This window comes from Parasteatoda tepidariorum, chromosome 6 (assembly GCF_043381705.1).
Source record: "Parasteatoda tepidariorum isolate YZ-2023 chromosome 6, CAS_Ptep_4.0, whole genome shotgun sequence".
Lineage (NCBI taxonomy): Eukaryota > Metazoa > Arthropoda > Arachnida > Araneae > Theridiidae > Parasteatoda > Parasteatoda tepidariorum.
Genome location: NC_092209.1, coordinates 82,480,220 through 82,505,461, shown reverse-complemented (window position 1 = coordinate 82,505,461; position 25,242 = coordinate 82,480,220). Strand labels below are relative to the sequence as shown.

The 25,242-nt window shown below is 27.6% G+C and overlaps 2 protein-coding genes across 4 annotated transcripts; one reads left to right on the top strand and one right to left on the bottom strand.

Annotated features, from left to right (window-relative positions):
• The first annotated feature begins 101 nt into the window (after positions 1–101).
• On the top strand, positions 102–5,043 carry LOC107450007 (Mitochondrial cardiolipin hydrolase zuc). The gene is made up of 2 exons (XM_016065708.3): positions 102–786; positions 4,774–5,043. The coding sequence occupies exons 1-2, from the start codon at positions 297–299 to the stop codon at positions 5,013–5,015; spliced, it is 732 nt and encodes a 243-aa protein (XP_015921194.1). The 5' UTR covers positions 102–296; the 3' UTR covers positions 5,016–5,043.
• Positions 5,044–8,588: 3,545 nt separating this feature from the next.
• LOC107450002 (MTOR associated protein, LST8) lies at positions 8,589–25,238 on the bottom strand. 3 transcript variants are annotated; one of them, XM_016065704.3, is made up of 9 exons: positions 25,117–25,238; positions 24,159–24,302; positions 22,767–22,818; positions 21,110–21,272; positions 16,998–17,166; positions 14,786–14,863; positions 13,301–13,425; positions 10,524–10,735; positions 8,589–8,803 (listed from the first exon to the last, which is right to left on the bottom strand). In XM_016065704.3, the coding sequence occupies exons 2-9, from the start codon at positions 24,291–24,293 to the stop codon at positions 8,676–8,678; spliced, it is 1,062 nt and encodes a 353-aa protein (XP_015921190.1). In that variant the 5' UTR covers positions 24,294–24,302; positions 25,117–25,238; the 3' UTR covers positions 8,589–8,675. The 3 variants fall into 3 exon arrangements, with proteins under 3 accessions (XP_015921190.1, XP_071037758.1, XP_071037757.1); XM_071181657.1 differs by having other exon boundaries at positions 24,949–25,128; XM_071181656.1 differs by lacking the exon at positions 25,117–25,238 and adding an exon at positions 24,780–24,802.
• Between the last annotated feature and the right edge of the window lie 4 nt (positions 25,239–25,242).

The following is a 25,242-nucleotide window of genomic DNA, read 5'->3' as shown; positions in this document are numbered from 1 at the left end:
TCTGCTTCAGCTTGTAGCTCTACTTTTCCATTAATGAATCTTAGAGCTTTCGGCGCTTTGCTCTCTGAGGATAATGGTAGTGATGTTTGAAAGCTGAAAGCAGTACTCGTATATACACAATAACTATTTGATTTTGTGTCCATTATCCTGTCGTATTGTGTGTATTTGCCGCAATTTTTGATCGAACATTAAATGAAGAGTATCCTTCTTTACATTGCGAATTGCATTATGACCTTTTAGATCGTAATTTTCAGAGCAGTTTAATAAACATTCATAATATTTCTGTAATTGATCATATGTTGTTGTCAAAACTGATGAATATCACAAATACTTTAGTGAGCTTGACATGCGTTGCTGTATTGTCTGAAGTCGCCTATCAAGTCTACAAAAGATTCAAAAGGAGGCACACAAAAGGTAGCCTAACTAATGCTCTCATTCAATGCTACAAATTAGCGAATGAAACTGAACAATTAAATAAAGTTTTATTTTTCCCCGATCCCGGTTATGTGTGCCGCCGGACTCTTTCAGGACGCGAGTGTCGCAATAAGAATTGTTTTGCGGCGCACGACGACACATCTCTGTGCTGTTTGCTGAAAGTTCTTCAGTTGTGCAAAGTCAAAGTGGATGTGTGTGTTTATATGATGACTTGTAGTATTCTTGCTGATTCTCTGGTGCAGTGCTCAGAGGAGAGAGGGGTAGCCGTGAGAGTCATCACAGAAGAAAAGAACAGCGGTGAAGAGGGTGGCGAAATGATAGGTGCACAAATTGGAAAACTGAGATCAGCCGGTAATTGTTCTAAACTTATTTACTGTAAAATTAGGATGTTTTTCCATTTCAGGTAGTCTTGAAAAAAGGGATTATTATAACTGGTTATTGACAGGCAAGGAAGATAGCGTTTCTGGCGGAGGGAACCAGTTTGTCTCTTATCATGACCTGGGGCAGAATTGTGGGGACCTTGTTGCTGACTTCTTGCAGAAAGATTTTTCCTTTTGGAAATAAAAAATTTTGGGCTTTCTGTTCTGTAAAAATTTTAGAATGATTTTATCATTTCTTCAAAAATATATTTAAAAGATGTCTTTCTCGCGCATCTGATGGAAAAAAAATGCATATGATTTTTCCGTTCTCTTTTGAGAATAATGAAAAATAAAGTGAAAAATTTGGTTTTCTTTTCTGCAGAAATTTGTTCGATTTTTTATGCGGTTATTACTATTGATTTCCGCATAGCTTTTGAATCTGATATTTTTAATAAAATATTGTCTGTTACAACAACTGAATGTCAAGATGAAAACACACATTAGAGAGTAGTCCAATTTTAATCTTCTCGCCATCAATCTTTTTTTTTCTTTTCCATAGTAAATTATGCAGATTTCAGGGTTTTTTCATTATTTTTTTTAATCTGATGATAATTTATGAAATGCGAAAAAGGAAATAATTACTCTGTTTCCCCCTGCAAGATGATGAGAATATCGCCCTTGCAGCTTTCCTTTAGAATAAAAAAGTATTACATATTTAATTGAAGAAAATTTTTATATTTGATCCAAATAGTTTTTTTTTTTCCTTTAATGTTAACACGTCTGTTATTTTAAATTAGTAACATGTATATTTGTTATTTTTTAAAGCATCATTCAGAACGATGCTAGTATTAGAGAGGTATGTCATAGAAAGCCCCCAAAAAATTCTGCACCAGAGATCATGACCTTGACGCTTCTTCCTTTTCATTGGCTCAATTTTCCAGACTACTCTAGACCTTTACAATTGAAACATATCAGTTATCAAGAAACTGGTTCTGATTCCCTGTCTTTTAATAATGTATACAAAATCTTAGCTTTTGTCTAACATGTACCAAAATAACAGTGTTTATTCTTAAAAATACAACTTTTGTTTGCTAGTGCCTAATAATTAAAAGGTACAGTCAGCAAAAAAAAAATATCACCCGGAATAACTTTAGTTCTTATGATCGGATTTTCACGAACTAAGTGTCAATGTTAATAGTTCTTTGGGTTGACTTCAGATATGCTAATTAGTTAGTGTTAACTATTAATTAAGCTACGAAATCAGACTTAAAAACGTACTTTCAATGAATAAATTTTTTTTTTTTTTTTTTTACATGTTTGGTATCCTGACCCTTGATATAGACAAAATTTCGCAAAAATTTGGTCGTAATAAAGATTTATATATATGGCGAAAGTTTAAAAAAATGCCAAATTATCTTGTCATAGAAGGTGAAACAATTGAAAACAACCATAAAGAAACTGAATGAAATACAATACAGTAAAACATCTTGTTTCTCTGTTACTAAGCAACCAAGAGGATAATTTTTGGGGCTGTTTTCTGTGCAACTAAAACAGATTTTTTCTTTTTAATTTCTTTTGAAAGTAAAATTGAAATGAAAGTTTTTTAAAAGCTGTTTTAACGTCATTTGCATGAAAATTCTGTTCTCAAACCAAATTTTCATAAGCTATTATAAATTTATGAAGAGTTGTTTGTAGGGCTAATGCTTTTACACCACAGTTCGAGTTTCTTAGGTAATCATTTTGCAAAAAATTTGGAGGGCCTGAAAAAGATAGCGATTCTGACGAACAATCACAAGGTTTTATAAAATTCATGGTATTTCTTTTCAATAAAATTGAAAAACTTTGTATGTGTTAAGTGGCATTTTAAAAGCATTTTGATATATTTATATATATGTAGTATATATATTGAAGATTNATATATATATATATATTGTATTTTTATTATTTAAGGTCATTTCACTCTGACAAATATTAAGGTTACATGTTTTTCTTGAATAAGCATGATTTACAAAAAGCATCCCTATGTTTCTATACATTTTAAAACTGACTTTTTCAAACATGTTCTTTGGTTCAAACCTGCTCTCCCTGTTCTTTTACTAAGCTCTTCAATTGGGATCATTTACTTATTTATCACCAAATGTAGATGCTAAATTTTCTTTGTTTTATTCCCTTATTTACAAACTTATTTTACGATTCTCACCATCACTACCGATATCTGATACTATACCCTCATTTTATAAAGAGTTCTGTAAGGTCCTTAAGAAGTTAAAAATGTGGCGGCAGCAAAACTACTACCTCAATAACTTTCCATCATCAGATTTTAATATTCTAGGACTCAGTGGTTTGAGAACCTAATCTAAAGTATGTTAATTAATTAGTGCATATGATATTTTAAGTTATAAAATCAAACACATAACCGTCTGAATAAACATACTTGTTTTTCAATTTATTTGGATTCTTAACTCTAGAAATAGGTAGGATAGCCGTAGTTTAAAAAATATGTCCCTTAAAGTTAGTTCCAGAGACTCGTTTAAAGTTAGGACTCTATTATAAGTTATTTTACTTTTTGGGTATTTCGCCATATCTCGAGAACTTTTTAAAGGAATTAAAAGTTTTATGCACACAATTATTAACCCAAAGATAATTCTATACAAAAAAATATTTTTTAATTATTTATCTACTATAGGCATGCAATAACTGCGACCTACACGCTTTAGATGTCTGGCCTGCGTCATTACCTGAACATGGTAAATTAAAAAAACTTTATGTACATATATATGTGCTTTTGACAAATTAAAAAAAAAACGGAAATTTTGAATTGCGTGTGTGAATTTTCAACGTGCTCAATCCAAATTAATTTAGTTTTTGGGTGGTAACCTCAACGAATTTCCCAAATTTTTAAAATTTCAATTCTTTGAATATGACATAATTCTAAGTTTCAGTAATCACTTTTGAAGCATTTATTAGCACCCATTTTATCGTTAATCCAATGGAATTTTTCAGCAGCTATTAGTGGATTTCCATGTGTTTTTTAAAATCCAGATATTTTTAATACGATATTGTAACGACTAGAGAGTTTCGTATCTTGCATTCTAATAGGAGTTATTATGGAAATGCCTTGTTTATGTGTATCTCACCCGTTAAGCCAAGCAATATATTTTTTATCGTTCTTTCAGTAGTCGTTGCTCCACTTTTCAATGGCGAGATTTTTAATCCAGTATTGTTAAGATTTGCGATTTTCGAATCACAAATTTTAATAATCACTTTTTACTTTTTTTTTTCTTTTGCAGTTTTTTGCTATGTTTCCAAAATTCCAATATTTTTTAATTTTTATACGGTCCCGGTATTTTTATTACCATATTATTAATATTTGCGAGTTTCGAATCTCGCATTTTAATCATCACTTTAAACTTACTTTTTTCCCCCCCTTCAGTTATTGCTACTCATTTACAATTTTTTTTTTGTTTTTATTTTTAATTTTAGATATTTTTAATGAAATATTATTACAACAAGAGAAATTTGAACATGGGGTTTCGAACTGTTTTTCAACTTTGCTTCTAATTTTTTGCAGCTTAAAAACAGTTTAAGATTTAACACTCATAAAATATCTATAACAGTTTTTCTATTTTGATGACTATAAAAATTACTAAAATTCCCTATGTGTAAAATATTTAGTACGTTATGCAATAATTATTGTGAAATTTATATTATTTCCTAAAATCTACTAGTTTTTTTTCCTATCCATGTGGGCAGCTATGAAATTTTAACATCATTTTAAAGAGAATATATTTAAAAATTTAAGAATACAAAATCAGTCAAATAGTTTCTGAGTTATTCAATTTCAAAAACTTCTCCACTAATTTTGCTTTTATCTTCAAAATGATGTAAAAATTAGGATACTCAACTTATTTTTTATACCCTTATAAAATAAAAATAATTTTTTACATGGAATGAATTTGTTTATGTTATTTTATTATAGGAATTGCAGTTCAATGCAGCTCTTCGTCTTATTGGATGCATCATAAGTTTTTAGTGGCTGATGATGAAGTTTTAGTGAACGGTTCTTTCAACTGGACAAATCAAGCTGTCTTGGGAAACTTTGAGAACCTCATCGTAACCAGTGAAAGAGATCTTGTTCAACCATTTGTTACAGAATTTGAGAGATTGTGGGAAAAGCTTTCTTCCTCCACTGTTGAGGCAAATAATGTGTCTGTTCATTAAATCAATAAAAATTTAAGATCTGTTTCTATTTAATTCTTTTTTTCAACTCTCAGTGAACCACACTATCTAGCCATAAGTATACGGACACCCGGTTGTTATTGTGGTGGATGCATAATGGTGTGTCGGTCACCCGGTTGTTATTGTGGTGGAACTCTATGGCAATATTTTGGTCAATTTTTCTTCCAGCAGGATAACTGCTCCATTCACACATCGAGGCCGGCACAGACGTGGCCTTCTCGGAGCCCCGATCTAGATCCCATAGAGCACCTTTGCCACGAATTAGAGCACTTGTTGCATTACCAGCCAAAGCGACCCTCCTCACTGCAAGCACTCACTTCAACTGTGATGTAAGTCCTATGGCCACCTATTAAAAACAGATGAAAAGTCTTCCCAGATGTGTGCAGGCTGTCATGTTATTTTGTGCTTCAGGACACTCTAAATCCATATTACACTGAGTGTCCGGATACTTTTGGTTAGATAGTGTATGTGTGCAGAGGGAACCTTAACTCATATGTTGCATTTCTAAAGAAAAAAAAAAGAGGAAGAGAGAACAGAAATTTGTTTTTTAAATTTTTCTTCTTCTTTGAACTTAAAAATATTATTCAGTTTCATATGGGAGGCAGTTTGCAGTTGAAAATTTTTACAGTTTATGAGTTAATTTTAAAGCAATATGTGGCTAACTATATGAAGATGGGTACAAAACTTTCCTTTTTCAAACTCAGTCAGTAAAAAGCTGTGACTTTCAATTTATTACCATGATCGATGATGCCTCTGGAGCATACATATTGTTGAACCAATTTTTTTTTAATATTTTATTTTTCATCTTCTCTAATACACGCTTTATTTCACAGATTGGTCAAGGTGTAAAAATAAAATAAATTATCGAAATAGTGTTTCTTAGGAGCTCTATAACAACTCGGGGTCTGCTGATCCCATCCTTAAAATTGGCTCTGGGCGCCAATCATCATTATGATGGGCAAACAATGGATAAGACGACTGCATAATATAAAAACAGCTTAAGTATAAAACCACTCTATTAATATCAGAGTTTTCCAAGATTAAACCTTTTAAATAAATAGATTGAATTTGTGGTTTCCTAGTTTTAAATCAGTCAATGGGAGAAAAAAAAAAAAACTTTGCACCATTAGGGTATAAAATATATGGAAAGTTCTTGTGTTAATTATTCTTATGATCTTTTTAGAATAAATAATTTTAACTCAATTTATTATAAATACGTTGCATCTTATAAGAAAATGTAGTTGTAAAATTTCTTGAAGAATGGACAAAACTTTTCTTATTTATGTTTTGAACAGATGAATAAAAAGCATGCTATCAAGAAAACAACTTCCAAGCAGGAGCTTTTCATATGTGATTCTCAGAGTTGGCAAGGTTTAGGACAGATTAGAATATTCCACGGTTTAAACCTTCCTGTCCAAAACCCTTTTATTCAAATTTTGTCACAATTAAGAAAAAAATAATATTGTGAAAAATAAACGGTTAATTTTTGAACAAGAAACAGACAAGTTTTTGTTTCATTAAAAAAATTATAATATTTTTAATATTGCATTTATTTATCCTTATGCATTAACATAAACATAATTTATCAATATTAAAAGCATATTTATTCATATTTAAGGGATAAGGTATTCACTTTTGTTGATCAATGAATTATGGAGCTTCAAAATTAACAAATCTTTTCTTATTATATTATTTTATTATCCTTTAAGTTAAAGCAATAAAAAGTATTTGTGATTATTATATGTACAATGGTTGCACATATAGAATTCTTACCTTTTACCAATGTTCCAGGTTTTGGACACTTGTCTTCTTAAGACAGTTTAAGTCCATGTGCCCTTTCCAAAACCAGTTTAGGACGTTCAAAACCCCAACCCTGGGATTCTGAAATCGGATATGCTTCAACAACTACTCATGGACTTCTCTCACTATATTTAAACCTTCTACAAAATAAATATAAAAATAATAAAATGGGTTGACCTGGTGCTCAGTTTGGTTGGTATTTCTCTTCATCTGTTGTCAATAACTTTACAAAATGATTTAATTCGCAATAATGATGTCCTGTTAAACAATTAATGTGCCTTTTCTTTATATAGTTTTCATAATCTCTGACAATTTCATAATTTCTGACTAACCCATGATTCGAAAAATGTTTCCTTCATTAAACACCAGGAAAATATTGCTCGTTAAAAGAGTGCATTAAAATAAATTTATAGCATTGTACCAAAAACTAAACATATTTTGCTCATTAAAACTAGAATCTTGTTAAATGCAGACTGTTCTTCGTACTCAAAACAAATTAATGGGAATTTTTCAACTGGGAAAGCAAACCTGAAAGAGCTTCAAAAAAACTTTTATACGACATTTTTAAAAAATATTAAGTTAGTCATTCAATCTAATTTTAACCTATTTTTTATAGGTTAATTTACTTTTTAAAAGCTACTATTTTGTTTAAAAAAAATAAATGTAAAATTAATTTTGTTATAAAAATATAAATTTAATTTAAAGAATAAGTGAATTTCATATTTATATATATCTTGCTTGCTACACTTGTTCTGTAAAATCAAAAATAAGTAAATAAATGAAACATAGTTATAACAAATTTCTCTTTGATGAAATTTTTTCAGGTTTTTTTTTTCAAGCAGTGTAAATTATTATATGTACCAAAACATGATTTTCTATATTATTTCTATTACCATAATAACAAATTAATGTGGACCAAATTTATAAAAATGAATATAATTATTATAAATTATTTCTATATTAAATCGTTATTCTGCAGTGTAAATCATGTACGAATACATGTTTTCATTCTTTATTATTGATGTTGATAAAATATAACCAAAATAACAATTTGATGTAGACATAATTTATAAAAATAATAAATACATTTTTTCACTAAATTTTAAGTAAAATTTTGCCCGATACCTTCTTCCCTCTCTTAGCTAAGGTAACATTTAAAAAAAATCAGGTTAGAAAATATTGACAACATTTGATGGGTTAAAGAATCTGATTGTATGCACAATTTTGACCACCAGATTTTTAAATTTTTACTGCAAGATAAAGAAGTTAAAATATATTAAAGCATCTTATATAAATTTTTTATGCCCAGAATCAAGACTAGAAATGATTTCCACTCTAACTGATAGAAAACCAAATTTTTACTAGTAGTTTAAAACTGGTCAAATTAATCCCAGTTGACAATAGTTGTTGAAAACTGAAAGAATAATCACAAGAAATGTATATTTGATAATAAAAAAAAATTGAAGGTAGGAAAAGTCAACATGTTTTAAGTGCTCAAAAATGGGCATTCATTCTCAAGACTCGTCAGATATGAATGAAATGAACAAAGGAGTTTTTTTTTTCATTGAGAACTTAATGTTTTCTTTTTTATATATTTTTTCTTTTCATGTCTCGAGAATGAGCTCCTATTTTTAAGTGCTCAAAACATGTTGACTTTTTAAACATTCACTTTTTTCTTAAAAACAAATGAAGTTTTCATATTATCAAATTTAGTTAAACTTTAAAGTACATTTTCTACAAGCAAAAACAAGCACATATTTCTTTTATTGTTTATTTAATAATAATTAATCAATTAAAATTCAATACAAAAATAATAAATCAACAAAATTAGATAAAGATAAATTATGAAGACGCTGTTGCCCCTCCATCTCTAAACGCCAGGGCAGTGAGGGCCTTTGAATGTCCAGTGTAGTCTCTTTTCACTTCTCCTTTTGATATGCACCACAATCTTGCTAAATTATCTGATGAGGCTGTGTACATGATAAGATGCATTTTTAGTATGGGAATTCAAACTAAACTTTAAAATAATTCTACTATTTAGGAACGTCCTGTCTGCAAGCTTTAAATTCATATAACTTATATTAAAAAATTCAAATAATAATTTTTGTGAAAATAAGTCATGAGTCAGTTACACTTATTCCAATTTTCAGAAACTTTCATAAGTTTGAATTTTTTTTAAAAATAAAAACAGTTTCACAGACATAACGTTAAATCCACCACAGCCAGTTTTTAATTTTTAAAAAAACTTTTAATTTTCTAAAAGTTTTTAAATTTGGAATAAGTGTAAAAAACATACTTTCATAAAAATTATTAGAACTGCTCGGATTTTTTCCCCACCGAGTTATATGCTTTTAAAGTCTGTAAATATACCATTCTTAAATGTCAGAATAGCCTCATAGTAAAAAAACTAAATATATTTTTTTAAACTATCAACCTTGAATAGCAATTTAAATGAAATAAAAAATAATAAATTAATTTTTTTTTAAATTAATTAAAAAAATGTGGAACATTTAGCTACATTGAAAATATCTTAATGCACACAAAAATATAAAATTAACAGATAAAGTCAAACTATTGTCCTTTAATTTGTTTTTTAACTGAAAAGTAAAAGATTTCTTATGAAACATCCAAAAATATGCACTAAAATAAAAAAAAAGTATTTTGTACAAAAAAATAACACTAGTATTTTTTTCTTCAATTTTTGTTAAAAAAATCTCAAAGTCTGTATGAATCGTTGAAGGGAACATATATTAAAAAATAACTTCAAATTCAAATTAAAGTTAATTATGTATATATATGTTTTTAAATTTATAAAAAATAGTATAAATTCATCATTATGACAACAACTTTATTAAATTTATTTTGTGACAAAAAAATTTTATGTTTGTCAGTAAAGATAAATTTTATGTTGCATTATTGGATTAAAAAACTTTAATCCCAATTTTTATTAGTTTAAAATGTTAAATATAAAATTTAAAAAATTTATATAAACCTACTTTGAAAGTCTACATTTTGGAAATGATCCTTGTAATATTTAGCATTATTTGAGGAAAGTTTCAAAAGAAATAATTAATAATATTTTTTAATAGTTTAGGATTTCCAATTTGTAAAAAAGTGCCCACTGTTTAAACGATTATACTGGCTGGCAACAAAATTTTAAAATTTTGTTGCCAGCCAATTCAAAATTTTTGTTTAAAATCAACTTAAAATATTGCGTTAACTTCTGTCAAAAACAAGAATTCAAATATGCATTGTTCATTCTGAAACAGGGTGCGTACCCAGATTTTTCAACAAAAATTAAGTACTTTTTAAGCACTCAAAATATATTTCTAATAACTTTCCACAAAAAAAAATCAAAATTAGGATCTGTGCAGGAGTAAAAATTATTTTTTATATCCTTTAAAGTTCTTAATTTATAAACATAAAAATCAAAAACATTTTCAAAAACTCTACAAAAATAAGCGCTTTTTAAAAATGGTATGCACCCTATGAAAATAATGTAACTACATATTTTTAAAATTTATATTTTTTTGCATAATTGTATCACATAATAGAGGTGGAGCAACTTTAATAATTACATTAAAATCCTTTTGACGACAGTGATTAAATACATGTATTTGTTTTCCTAGACGTTTTCAAAAAGCTCGATATTTCAAAATTAATTTACAAGGTGATATTTCAAACTCTTACCAGTAAAAAGATACTGAGAATCTAAACTGAAAGCTAAGTCCCACACCCATCGCTGATTGGCATGTCTCAATTCAGTCATGGGTGCTGTTTTCTTCCATTCAAAATTGTTACTTGTATCTTGAGAGTCTTTCGGCACGCTACTAGGAAGGATGTTTAAATCTGCCGTTCTCCACAGTTTTGCTGAGCAATCTGCCGATGTTGTAGCTAGCAACCTTTTCCAGAAAAAAAAAAAACATAATATTTATTTGTAAAAGCCACTATTATGTAATTTCTTAAGTAAGTAAGACAGTTGTTGGTCTGGCTTCAGTTTTAATTAGTTTAAAAGTTTATTCTTTAAAAAATATTGAACAGATAAAAATAAATTGCAGTAAATCCGCAAAAGAAAACAGTAAAATAATTGAATTGCTTAATAAATTTCAAATTAGGAGTTCGAACAGAAACTACATTTTACTGTGAGTTATTAAAAAGTAATGAAAGACTGTGTTTTATTATTTTTCATTAGTCCATTTACAAAAAGAATCATCTTTTTACAAAGATGATTCCCATTTTGAAAAAATAAAAATAATTCAGAGACAAGATAGTTCTGCAAGCCATAATATAACATAAATACAGTAAAACCTCCAGGGAAGACCACCTCTGTGTAACGACCTCCTCTATTTGTGATCACTTCAGGGAGGTACAGAATTTTTTTTACAGACTTTGTGTTGAAGAAAACCTTTAGGAGAGACCATAAAAAAAACTCCCCTCAGCAATTGTGCAAACCTCTGCAACAAATGCGAAAAAGGTCAAACAAAAAATATTAATAAAACCAATAAGTAGATTCAAAATATTTGTGTAAGGCTCTCAGTTAGAGAGTTTTTTTAGGGTGATCTCTGAAAGATATCAACAATCTTATGTAGCAGTCACACTGCACTAAAAAGGATGCTATGAATGATTTATTTTCAGAATTGGAAGTTAAATTAGAAAAAAAATAGCCTTTTAAAAAAAAAAAACTAAGCAAATCTCTTCTCATTTTTAAAGCTAAAAAATTTTTATGATATAAAAGTTAAATGTAAACTTAAAATAAAAAACATAATTGTTTATTTATTTAAAATAGTTCTATCATTCATAATCGGTTTTCATGATGTCAACACAAGCGGCATTTCCGCTCCAAGAAAATGACACTGAGTAAAATTAAAATTGCTTGCAAAAAAACATCTCACTTCGATAACCATTTGAAGACGATGAAGGTAATCCTCAAGACAGCCAACCTCCCTTACTGACCATTTTATTGTAGAACAGAGAGTGGTCGCCCCCTAAAGGTTTCACCTTACATAGCTTTGAATCTGAAGTCAAAGTGGAGTGTTTATTGAGGGTTGCCACTCAAATCTGGAAAAAAAATTCCCTGTGTTTTCTTGATACATATTATACACAAAGAGGAAAAACACAATCACTGAGCTCTTTGAGCTGTATTGAATAACTGTACTAGTTATAATTGGAAAAAAAAAACTTAGGAAAAAAGAAACAGCTGAATATACTTAAAAAATAATAATGCTATAGCAAATGAACTAATTTAATATAGCTGAAATATCATCCTTGAATATCCCATAGATTGAACTTTGAGTGGTTACTATGTTTTAAAAGGCAAAAACAAGAAACAAAATACCCTGTATTTTCCAGGTTTTCCCTATGCTCCTTGTGGGGTGGCAACCCTGTTATTGAAGATAAGTTAACAGAGGAATATTTTAAAGTATACAGGAAGTATAAACAAATATGCCTCCCCACCCTATATATATATATATATATATACACCCANATATATATATATATGTAACATAAAAATCTTCTATTAATCTTTTTATGTTAGTTTCTATGTCATAAAGCAACTCCTAATTTATTATTTAAATCGAAACACTTTCTCATACTTTAAAAAAGCCACATCCTGTTCTTAAATCTATTTTTGGCTCAAGTAGGCACAATTAATTGTAAAGACATTTTTCCCTTTGTGAGAATCGTACGACCTTTTTCATAAAACAATAGTAATTTCTAAGATTTCCCTAAATAGAGACATTTTTGGATTTTTTGCAAGATTCTCCCTACCAGAAAGACTGATCGTCGATGGAATAAACTGCACTTTTTGCACGTCATCCATTTGAAAATAATTTAAATAAATTCCTGTGCTTTCATTAAAATCCTGTGTGTTTTCCTGCTCGGTCCAACTGCACCTTTTTACACACATACATATATATGCAAATTAGGATATAATGGGTGTTTGATTTTAAGTGATAACATGATTAAGAATAGATAACAGATGATTGCAAGACATAAAAATGCCAACTAACTATATAATTCCAACTAGTTTTAGATAAATAAAAAATGCAAAATTTCTGAAAGAATTTTCTAATTTTATTTTTTGGAACGATTTCTAATATCTGGCCCTTTTAAATAATTTTTTTAAATATGATGATAAACTATCCCACCAATATTTTTATGTACAATAAAATATAACTTTGGTAAAAAAAAATATAGAGTTTAAGTATGGATCATCACAAAAAAGAAAGAAAAAATAAAGGTTACTCAACTTATTAAAAAAATATTTAATAAAAAGATTAGGTATAATTATATTTTTGAAAATAGAATTTTCTATTTTAGTTCAAAATTCTAAACCATTTTTAAAAATCTTGAAAAAAGTATGTCATCCAAAGATTGATAAAATGCCTAAAAAAAGTGCCTACATTTTTAGCACACTAAAAAAGGTTTGTTTAAAATTAATAAATGTATTTTTGTTTCATACTTACGTTGAGTCAGGGCTAAATTTACATTTAAGTCCATACGTGTTGTGAGCGGAAAATTTTAAAAATCTCACTGGTTGAGAATGAGAGCTTTCCGTCTGATAACTAAGAAGAAATATGTAACAATTTCCCTGCAAAACAATTTTCCTCAAATATCATTTGATTTAAAAATAACAGTAATACTGTAAGTCAGAACAATAATGGGTAAAAATACAGGCAGTACAAAAAATAAAGAGAATATAAAAAATTAGCATCATGTATCTGACCTTCTATTATTATGTGTTTTCTTATCAAATAACAAATTATAATTACAAATTTTGGGTTAATTGGAAAGTAATTTTGTTTAAAATAAAAGACAATTTTCATGCAGTGAATAAATATTTTTTTTGAACTTTATATTGCCAATTCTGGTCAATTAACTCTTGCCATTTTTTTTATTGACAGTAGCATGATTCCTAGCTACTAAACTACAAAAAACTAAACCAGGTGATTTTTTACCTCATTGGTAGTAAAAGTAATATGGTCTAAAAATTCTTTATTGAGACCCATACAATTAAATGAATGGAGAATTTCTTAAGAATTTTAAGAATAGACTTTTTATTTGCTCAAACATAACTGTACATGCACAGACAAAACTACTATTAACATTTAAAAACATTTTTAACCCTCCAGTGTTAAGCCACTGAGTAAAATTGCAGTAAAACTTTTAGACTGCGTACTAGTTTCCTGTTAAACAGCGAAGAAAAAACTTTTTTTCTTTTCTAATGCAAGAAAGATTGTGTTTTTAAAGTTTTGAGAAAGCCGAGACTAACCTCCAGTTTATATTTGTCAAAAATCGGGCTTTCAATGAGTTAGAGAGAGTCAATAGGAATTTTAGGAAAACTCTGACTCTTATAAAATATGTCCCGTGGCAGAATCGCAGCGACATTATCGCAGAACATTACAGAGTTCTTGCAGAAAGACTTTTCTTTTGAAAAGTAAAAAAAAAAAATTCTTTTCTACAAAAATTTGCAGGTAATATTTGAATCATGCATTTAGATAATCACTTTTTGACACGCTTAATTTATGCAGAAAGTATCGTAAATCAATGTAATGCTTAGATTGTATTTTCGGCAGTTATTGATATTGATTTTCACGTGGATTTTAAATTTCGCGATACATTTCAAACAATGTGGAAAATTCAAAATGTGCATTTGAGTATTTACTTTTCAAGGCAATAATTCCATTTAATTATTGGCAGATATTGCTATTGATTTCTGCATAGTTTTTAAATCCGATATTTTTATACAATATTATTTATTACAACAACTTAATCTTGAAACAATCGACATTTGATGTGTAACTTCTTGAAGTAAGAGTAAGTTTGGTCATTCACTTTTAATGACAAGTAAATGGAGTAAAGAATTTAATAAGTAGATGCGTTAAAAAACTTCTTTCAAAAATTCTCTTTAAATAATTGTACACAGTCATAGTAAATAATGCGTAACTTACTTTATTATCAACAGCAGCCATATAAGTTCCTTCAGCATCAATATCTATACTTTGTATAGAAACATGAGGTTCACTGACCTAAAGATAAAACAAAAATTATATCAGAGGCTTTACTGATCGTTTATCTTACAAATCTTCCCCTTAACTAGTGTTATCAGGCAAAGTAAGGTCTAGACAGCATTTTTGTAACAATGGCAACCTTTTACAGAATTGAAATTTTTCAGCAATTAAAAAACTGCTGTAAAGCATTACTTTTGAAACATTTCTCAAAATATGATAAACATTATAGCATAAAGAGAAATTTCTGGAAGCAAATAAGAAATTAAGTAATTTTCAAAATATATAATATTCATAATACAGGGTTGCCACACAAATCTGGAAAAAAATTCCCCATGTTTTCCCTGTACATATTATACACGATATATTAAGAGGAAAAACACAATTACTATGCTCTTTTATGAGCTGTATTGGGCTAACTGTACTAGTTATAATTGCTGAAAAAAATGTAAGAGAAAAAAAGAACAGCTGAACATACTTAAAACAAATATTGTATAGTAAAGGAAATAGTTTAATATAGCTATATAGCTGAAATATCATCCTTAAATACCCCATAAATTGCACTTTGAGTGGTTACCCTTTTTTAAAACAGGAAAATAAGAAAATACTACCCTGTATTTTCCCAGTTTTTAAAGAAAAACTCAAAATTTCCTGTATTTTATCTATTATTTTAGATGATTTTTCAAGTCCCTATATTTTTCAATTTTCCCCTTTTCTTCATGTGGAGTGGCAACCCTATAATAATTCCATACTTATTAAAAAATAACAGAAATAAAATCCACATGGGGTGCATTTTCAACACAAAAAAATGGCAACCGGAAGACTGGTTATATTTAGAGAATGATTAAATATGCTATTTAATAATAAAAACCCTGACCAAACCATGAAACCAAAACAGTATACCATTTTAAATCTATACCTAGCCCGAAGGAATAGAAAAATTATTTTATGATGGCTTGAATCAAATTTTAGTGATCTTGAATCAAGAGACCACTGTAAATTTTGAGCCCAGATAATTATATTTACTTTCACAATAAATTTTATATAATACTTCAGTCAACATATGCAATAAAAATAACAAGTGAAAAATTACTGTTTAAAACTATAAAGCGGTAGTAGGAATTAACTTTTTGCACTATTACCCAAGAAAATGTGGCAAAAAGCATTTAACCTTTTTCAATAGACATCAAAAATTAAATAGATTTAAAAAACAAGTTTTTTTTTTATGAAGTAGTGATATAATGTTGGCCAAGCTACTTAATTGATGTTAGATTATAATAGTAAAACATGTATAATTTTTTTAAAATTATTTTTTACTGAAGATTTGTCACTTTCATATTTAAAACTGTTGAAACTCGACATGTCTAGGAAATAGATATTTCCAGATAATAGGTCTTTAATGTAAACAAGAATTAAAAAGTAATGCAAGCATAAGAAATTTATTTTATACTAATTAACTTTACTTCTTAGAAATAATTATTTTTAAGAAATAAAATAAAACGCTCCTATAGGAAATGGTTTGGTGCAAGTTTTTTTTTTTTTTTAAATACTAAAAACTAATCACAAAACGAACACAATTTAATATTTTATGATCCTTAATTTATGGTTCCTGAATTTTTCAAAATAAACTTTCAAAAAAAAAAAAGAGTGTCACTTAATTATTTTACTTATGCTAGTAATGCTAGTTCACAACTCAACTATAATATTAAAAACTTTTAATAAGGAAATATTTAGAAAATTGATTGCATCCTTTGAAAGCACCCTAATAAAAATGGTACAAAATTTCTCATCTAATTTAAACATTTCATCTGAATAAAAAATACTAAAATCAATATTTTACTGAGAACTAAACTTCAATAACAAAACAATAATAATTTTCATTTTGATTATTTCAGATTACAGAATTTTTTAAATATTTAAAACAATTATTTATTTTAAAGACTGATAATTTCTTTTTTTTGGGGGGGGGAGATAGAATATATAACATAAATTAAAGCTTTACTTTATGATATTTTTATTTTTGAGATTTTATTTAAGCCTCAAACTCTTTTTTTACTTTCCTAACAAAAACTTTTAAAAAAGAATTAAAGAAAAATGTTCGTAAAGAATAGATTTGATTGAAGAACAATAAGTACATAGAAAAAAAAAATCTTACTTTGAAGAAAGGTTTTTTGACTGTTGTTTGATCAGACACCCTGAGATCCCATAAATAAATGGCACCACTTTGATCCCCAATGAAGAGTTCAACTTGATTGGGATGAAGACACGTACAATTTACAGGAGCTGATGCATTAAAAAAACGTTGACACTGCAGCATTCTTGACCTGAAAATACCATTACCATTTATAACAGTGTATAAGTCATTATTTTGCATCTCTGAATTTTAGCGAAAATAAAGGGGGTGGACTTACGCACCCCTTTGATAAAAAAATTTGACACACATTGGTAATATTTGTAAGTAATAATATTAATTTTATAATTAAATTAATAAAATAATAATATATAAAATTTGTAATAAAATTTGACAATAATATTTGACAATCAAAATAAAATGAAAAACAGCAATTTTCTTTTTAAAATTTTAACTAATCAACTGTGTTTAAAAAAATAATTAAAAATAACACATCAGATATAAAACTTTGAGTACTTTGATTTATTATTGTAATAAAAAAAACATATTTCTGTAAATAAAATCGTTTTTTTTTTTTTTTTTAAATTATTCTTTTCTTTCTTTCTTATGTTGTTCAATTTTTGCACACTTCTTCCTTTTAAAATCTTGACAGATATTGTTTCTAGTACCATTTAGTTTTATTATATAGACTTATGCCTGATCGCGGACATGCGATATACATGCTGGTAAAATTTGTGAAATCCAAAGTTTCATGGTCAGTACCATTGGTACAGGGATCTGCAGAAAATTTCGTTCCCCTTCTGATCTATGTCTAAATTTATGAAGTGGCCTCACAAATAAGATCCCCTCTACAGAGGATCAAAAACTGTGATGGCATGCCTTCGGATCATCATCAGGGATGTTTCCCAGACCATCACCAATAGCCCATTGTTCAGTTCTAGTGCGACATATATAAAGTACCAACCTTACCTATATAGACTATGTAATTTTGAAACTTTCCATTTCGAATTTGGTGTAATTATGTAGTCATGTCTAGATCTTGAGACATTTAAACATTACATCAATTTTCAGATTACATACTTATTGCATACTAAAACATAGTGATGTTCTGAACAAACCAAAGTAATATAGCATGTAATATAGCAAAGTAATTTAGTCATTTGGGAAAGGGAAAACTTCATTACTTAGCAATCTACATTATTTTAAACTTTTTTCAAAGAAAGAAAAATCATACTTTAGTTCGATACTATAAAAGAAATTTGAAATGGATGCACCTTGAGAAGTAACAATCAAGATTTTCAAAATTATTAATTGAATGTGATTTTTTCTTCTTCAATATTTTATGAATTAATTTTTCTTTCAAATATACATGCCAACATGGATAGGAAAAAATCCAGTAGATTTTACAAAATAATCTAAATTTCATGATAATTGTTGGAAAATATAGTAAGTATTTCACACAAAGAGAATTTTAGGGATTTTTATAGTCATCAAAATAAAAATACTGCAATATTTTCCAGTAACGATTTCACATTAAATCATCTTGAAATGTTATATATTACATTTATTCATAATTTTGAATAGTAATAGGCATTTAATTCATCAAAGATAGTTAACTAAATTTTATAAATGAGGCTTGCCTTATTATGTATTAGTAACACTTATTTAAATATTCAAGCACAAGCAATAATCTGCATTAAATATTCTATTTCAATGGGGATTTTTTAAAGAAACTTGCGCAATTTTAGGTGATTTTCTAAAACATACAAGAACCAGGAGAATTTTTATTAAACCAGTACAAGAACTGGTAAATTCCAGTAGTCTACTGGAAAATTCAGTTGAGTTGGCAGCTACGAAAATATGTATGTTAGCAAGACAGCACTTCATCAGGAGACACACTGCTTACACAGGAGTCTCTCTGTTGTTAGTAGTAATACCAAAAACTGTCAGTTTTGGGTATTACCAAAACTGACAAAAATTATTATTTTTACAAAAATTAATTACTGGTAATTACCAAAGTTATTAGTTTGGTATTACCACTGACAACAGAGAGGCCCCTGTGTGTTAGCAAGCATGTGTGTCTCCTGATGAAGTGCTGTCTTGCCAACACACATAATTTATAATTTTTTTTTCGTTTTCTGCTAAAATAGTATTTCTGACTTTCTAAACCAAAATAAAACAAATTTGATTTTAGCTGCTATAAGCGCTTTTCCACTTTGATTTATTATTTTAAATGTTATTTACTTATTTTGTCTTTTTCTGAATTAGAAAATCAGTTTCATTTTTTGATTAGCTTTTGGACATGTTTAAAAGTTTTGTTTTGTTAAACACTTAATTCACAGAAAAGCTCCCACATAAATGCATGCAGGGTGACCCCTAAAGGAGTACTATAATTAAAGTCTAATCTCCTTCATTTTATTTCTATTCACTCTTATATTCCAATTAAATTATAGTTCTTTCATCTTATAAATATATTTAAAAAATATCAATCATACTTACACTTGTAAAATAAAACACTAAATACTTTTGTTCATAAAATGTGAAGCTCATTTTCAAGAAATTTTTGTGTTTATATCAAAGGAAGAAAAAAAAAAGCCAAAATTATTTACTTGAGATCCATACAAAACAAATGAAATAAAACAAAAATACGACCACCGAAGCCGACGTCTTCAGGGGGTACCGGCCCCGGTAGCCATTAAAAACAAAACCATTTCTATTTGAGGGAGAAGCAAAAGCTTAAAATATCTCCCTCAGTACCCCTATGGTTTTGTATAGAGGTCCAGGAAAAACAAGATACATTCAAAAGAATAAACAAATTACGAAAAGAAAATCAATAAAAATCATCAGAAAATTAAAAACTCACAGTCACAGGTCAAGAATCAACTTCAAAAGCGGAGGAAAAGAAAACACTAAAAACTGAAAAACAACGCCCCCTATAATAATGCGCAGTAAAAGTTTAAAAATGATATGAAAAGGTCAGGAGAAGGAGATACGTAGATAAATTAATAGAATGCTTAACTGGGGCTGCTCAGTTAAGACTAGAATTGCGCCCTGTTAAAAGAAAAAATATATAAAAACTTAAAAACCATCAATCATTTTTTTAATTAAAAAATTAACATTACAAAAATTAAAAGGAAAATCATTTTTACTCAAATTATTTAAAAAATTATCCACAGCTTCTCGAAAACTTTCAACATTATTACAAATTTTCTTGATCCTAACTAATTGCGAAAAAACAAGATTTTTGAATATTTTACTACACAAATTAGTTTTAAAGTTGCAGAAAAAAATAACATTAAAATTAAAGGCTTTTCTTTTATCAAACACACCAATTTTAATAAAATTGTTAACAATATCAATTTTAAAATCTAAATATTCAATATTAAAGCAATTTTCATTAGTTTTTTTCAGGACCAAATCACCAGGATAAATTGTATAAATAAAATTATAATCGTCACAATTAAACAAAATCAAATCATCAATGTATCGGAAAGCATTAAGTACTTTATGTTCAAGAAATTTAGCCTCAAAAAAGTGCAAAAAAATGTTGGCAAAAGCCCCAGAAAAGGAATTACCTTGTGGAATTCCAATAATTTGTTTATAAAAATCTAAACCATTAAAAAGAACATTCTCAAAAAGATTAAACTTGCATAAATCTAACCAGTTAAACCTATCAATTTTTTCATCAAATAAATACTTGTCATAAATACCTTCACAAATCTCAATAATTTTTTCATGTGGTATGCTGGTATACAAATTTTCAAAATCAAAAGTGTTAATGCTGGAAATATCATTACTTTTAATAAAATCCAAAACTTCAACATTACTTTCAATAATAATATTTTTCTCTTTTTTAATTTTAAGCAAAATAATTTTTAAAAAACAAAAAAACCTTTTACTAATATCAGAATTATAACTATTAGTACCACATGCTATAAACCTAAATTTAATCGGATTTTTATGAAATTTAACTATTGGAAATAAATATGGAAATGTAATCCTATTTAATTTAAATTTTAATATTCAAATTAAATTTTAATATTTAAATTTTAATATTTAAATTTTAATTTAAATTTTAAATTCAAAGAAGTTTTTTCCTTTTGATCTTAATTATTTGTGTTTTCTTTCAGTATTACTTGAGATCCCACATTTTTGCTGAACAATCTTCTGATCCTGTGTACATCCATCGGCTGTCTTCAGGAAAACCAACTGAAATAAAGTTTTTGGCTGCACCTTCATAGTTTACTACGGGGTTTGGGTTACTTGAAAAAATATCATACATGCGAATATGCTGAAAACCTGAAAATAAATGTTTCATGATAAATTTTGGAAAACAAATTATAACTACATTGATGAACCAAACTGTGCACCGTTGCATTAAGTAAATCACTGATGTATCAATAAATTTAAACACAATGGTATGGTGTATAATAACCATTTTTAGTGAAAGTTATAATATGCAGGGGTAACTGTGAGCCCTACTCAAAAATCCTGAAATTTTCTTGCGTAAAATCATTAATGTCGCATTTCAAAAAATTAATGTCTTTATAAATTTAAATCATTGATATTTTCAAAACATGAAATTCTAAATAAATTATATGTAGCATAATTTAAATGAATAATTGCGTATAAGTTGTATTTTATCTCCAATCACTTTTATTATGCTACCGGAAAAATTATTTACAAATGAAAGAGATGCAAAATATAAACATTAGTTCTAATGTTTTTAAGTAAAATATACAAGACTTTTTATACATAAATGTGATTGGTGATTTCTTTAAACTTCTGGACCTTATATTTCCGGAAACTTCCGGATCGCAATTAGCGAAAAATCTGGAAATCTGGATTTTATTTCGGAGCACAATCATCTTTGAATATAGAATTGAAAATGGCAGACATGTTTACACTGTAATTTAACAACCTTGAACATAATTCAGGATAAAGAAGATTAAAATTTTGTTGAAAATAAATAATTTGTAAACACTCAATTTATTTTGATATTATAATAAAGAAACATTCAGACCATACCCAAATGGAATAGTCAAAATTAAAAGATAGAAATTTCTAGAGAAACAAAAAAAAAATTTTTTTTTTAGCAAAACTAAGCACAACTAAAATATATAAGTATTTATTCATATTAATACAATACTCTTTCTATATTGTGAAATATCAATTATTTGATGCCTAGCTTTCTAAAATTTTTTTAGTATAACTGATTTTTCTTATAAATAATAATTAAAAATAAAACAATTAAAGGGATTAGCTCTCTGCACTAAACCGTAATAGTTGCTTTACAATTATTCTTAAACAGGTTTTGAACCCAATATGTTTCATAATTATTTTTCCTTGATAAACTGACATCAGGCCACATGCTGTGGAGGGGGAAAAAAAGCTTCATTTTAACTGCTGTCTTTGCTAATAAAATAATGCCTGATTTATGTTTAGAATACATTTATATTTGACACATAACATTAAAAAAATTAACAAAAAATTTTACCCAAAAAGGCACAATATCAATTTACAAAGGCTTTTCAAAAATGTATATTTTAACTGTCTAAAACAGAATTAAAAATTAAAGCAGACCATTTTTTTTTTTAAAGGAGAATTCGCCGTTTTTGTAAAAATATTGTTACAATGATTATAAAATTGGCTTAATGATGAGAAGTGTATTTATACAGCATGTGTACATTTTAATAAACAATAAATAGTACAAATTATCAAAGTCCAATGAAAACTGTTTAAAAGGCACAATACATATAACATGCTATGTAACTTAAATAAAAAATTAAATACCTGCCACAGCTAAAAGATTCATCTTGGGAGCAATTTCCATACTGTTTACTTGCTAGAATAATCCGTTAAGGTCCATGTACAATACAATGGAAATTTAAATGTTGATGAATAAACAATATAATTAGTAACATAGAGAAAGCATGGCTTCATAGAGTGAATAAAATAATATAAATTTTGTTATTACTAAATGTTGCAGCATCTACACTCACTTTTAGAATGCTGCAATGAAACATTTAAAACAGCATAATTTTGTTGATATTCTACTTGTTTCCAGAGAAAGCAATTTTGCTTTAAAGATAATTCAAACAAAGGACAATTTTAACTAACTTTTAAAAAAAGATAAAGTTATAAAGATAGTTATTTGAACTGGCTTCAATTATTTCATAAAAATCATTAACATTGTGGATTGGTAAAACATTAACATTCTGGATTTTGATATAATTTAATAGTTAAAAAAAAATTTTCTTCAAATAATATGAAATATTTGAAAATTGAAGTTTTTACTTGTAATGATATTCATTACATACTTTGTAAATGTTTGCCATAAATAACAGAAAAGGGATTCTTTTACATTATTAAGTTTGCCTTGAAAAATCAAGTCAAATATTGAGCCAAATACGGTCAAATTTGAAATATAATTTTTTAAATTTAGTTACCAAGTTATTGAGATGAAAAAAATAGTATTAAATAAATTCGTTGTTTGTATTAAACGATGTTTGGGAAGATTTCTAAGTCTTTGGACTAAAAATGTCATCATATTTTGGCGATAACCATGCAATGTCATGTGAGACATTTAAAAAAAAAAAAAAAACATCACAGAAGAGGACTAACTTGAAAGATATAACTTATCACCATCTTCAGACAAACCACTATAATTTTTTTTAAAATTTGGGCAAGCATAAAAATTCTTTGGTGCCTTGGAGATTGTGGTTGGTGCAGACAGGTGTCAGATATGGAAATATCCCTTAATGTTTAAAATATAATTAATGTTGATATTAATAAAAAGATGTGATGCTAACGATAATCTTGTATGCTGATTATTATTCATAGCCATCTAGCTAGGTTTAATCACTCTAATATAAAATTAATTTAAAAAAGTAAATAAGAATTGTTATATATTGTGAATTGTTATAAAAAATATGATAAATGATATATATTGTGAAAAAATATGATAATAATGAAATTTATCAAAGAAAGTAAAAATAATTAATGAATAAAAGAGCCACAAATAACTGTTAATATAAAGGACAGTAATAAGAGCAATAAATAACGAAAAATCCTGTAGCAATGTCACTTAGCTTTATATGATACAGAAAAACTAGAAAAAAAAAAGATTTTTCATATTCATATACATGAGCACTTAGACAAAATCATAATAATCCGAAAGGATACAGAACTTGGATGTTGTACAGATGATTGTCTCACACCAGTATGAGCTTGCCAAAAATGAATAGTATGGTCATATCCCCCAGTGGCCAAAATAACATTGTTATGTACTTCTTCTGCAGATGGCATATTGTTTGACATAACTAGAAACTAAAATAATAAAAAAAAATATATAAAATACCTAGTCACTTCTTTACCATTAAACATAATATCAGGGGAGCTGCAAACTTATATTTTTTGAGAGGGGAAAAAAACCCATTTTGCTAAATAAAATTCTGAATCATAAATGAGTGCCTGCAATTATTCTGATATATAATAAAGAAGCATCAAGAGTAACTCTTAAGAAGTTATATCATAAATGATATAGTTGATGATGAGCTAACTGGCGTACTAGCTCTCAATTTCTGAGAAACTGGCTCGTTCGAATCAGGAAATAGAAGTGCCATGATGAATGTTTGAAAAATGGGCCTTTCAATGGCAAGGATTTGATAAGGAAGACATAAGAATTGTGAAATGTATATTTGAAATGATACTTGTGCATTTTTTTTTCATCGCTGTTAAAAGTTTTTAATTAAATTATAATATTGTTTTATTAGTGTTTTCTAAAATAGAAAAAAAGCAAAATACCGAAAGGCCAGTCGAAATTTGCTGAATAGTGAAAACTGCATAATATTGAGAAAAAAATAAAGTTGAAATAAGAAAAAAAAACTATCTCATTTGCAAATGCGATTCTTTAACAATGTAAAATTGCCGAAGAGTTATTAAATAGAAGGAATCAATACAAAATAAAGTTTACATAATACTATATATCACTCAGTTTAATTAATAGGTTACAAATTTAGTAATCTATAATTTTTTTAATTAAATTTTAAAAGAGTATCCTAAGGAAACAGTTGAGTTAAAAAATTTAGTAATTCCTTATTTTTTAATAATGAATTTCTAAAAAATAATTTAACTCATTTACCCTCCGAAGTCTGGGGAACTGAAGCTGAAGATAAATAAACAGATCTTTTGAGAAAAAACATCGTTGTTAAAATACTTGCTGTTAGCTTTCATAGATTATCCGTACAAACAATTACTCTCGGCTGCT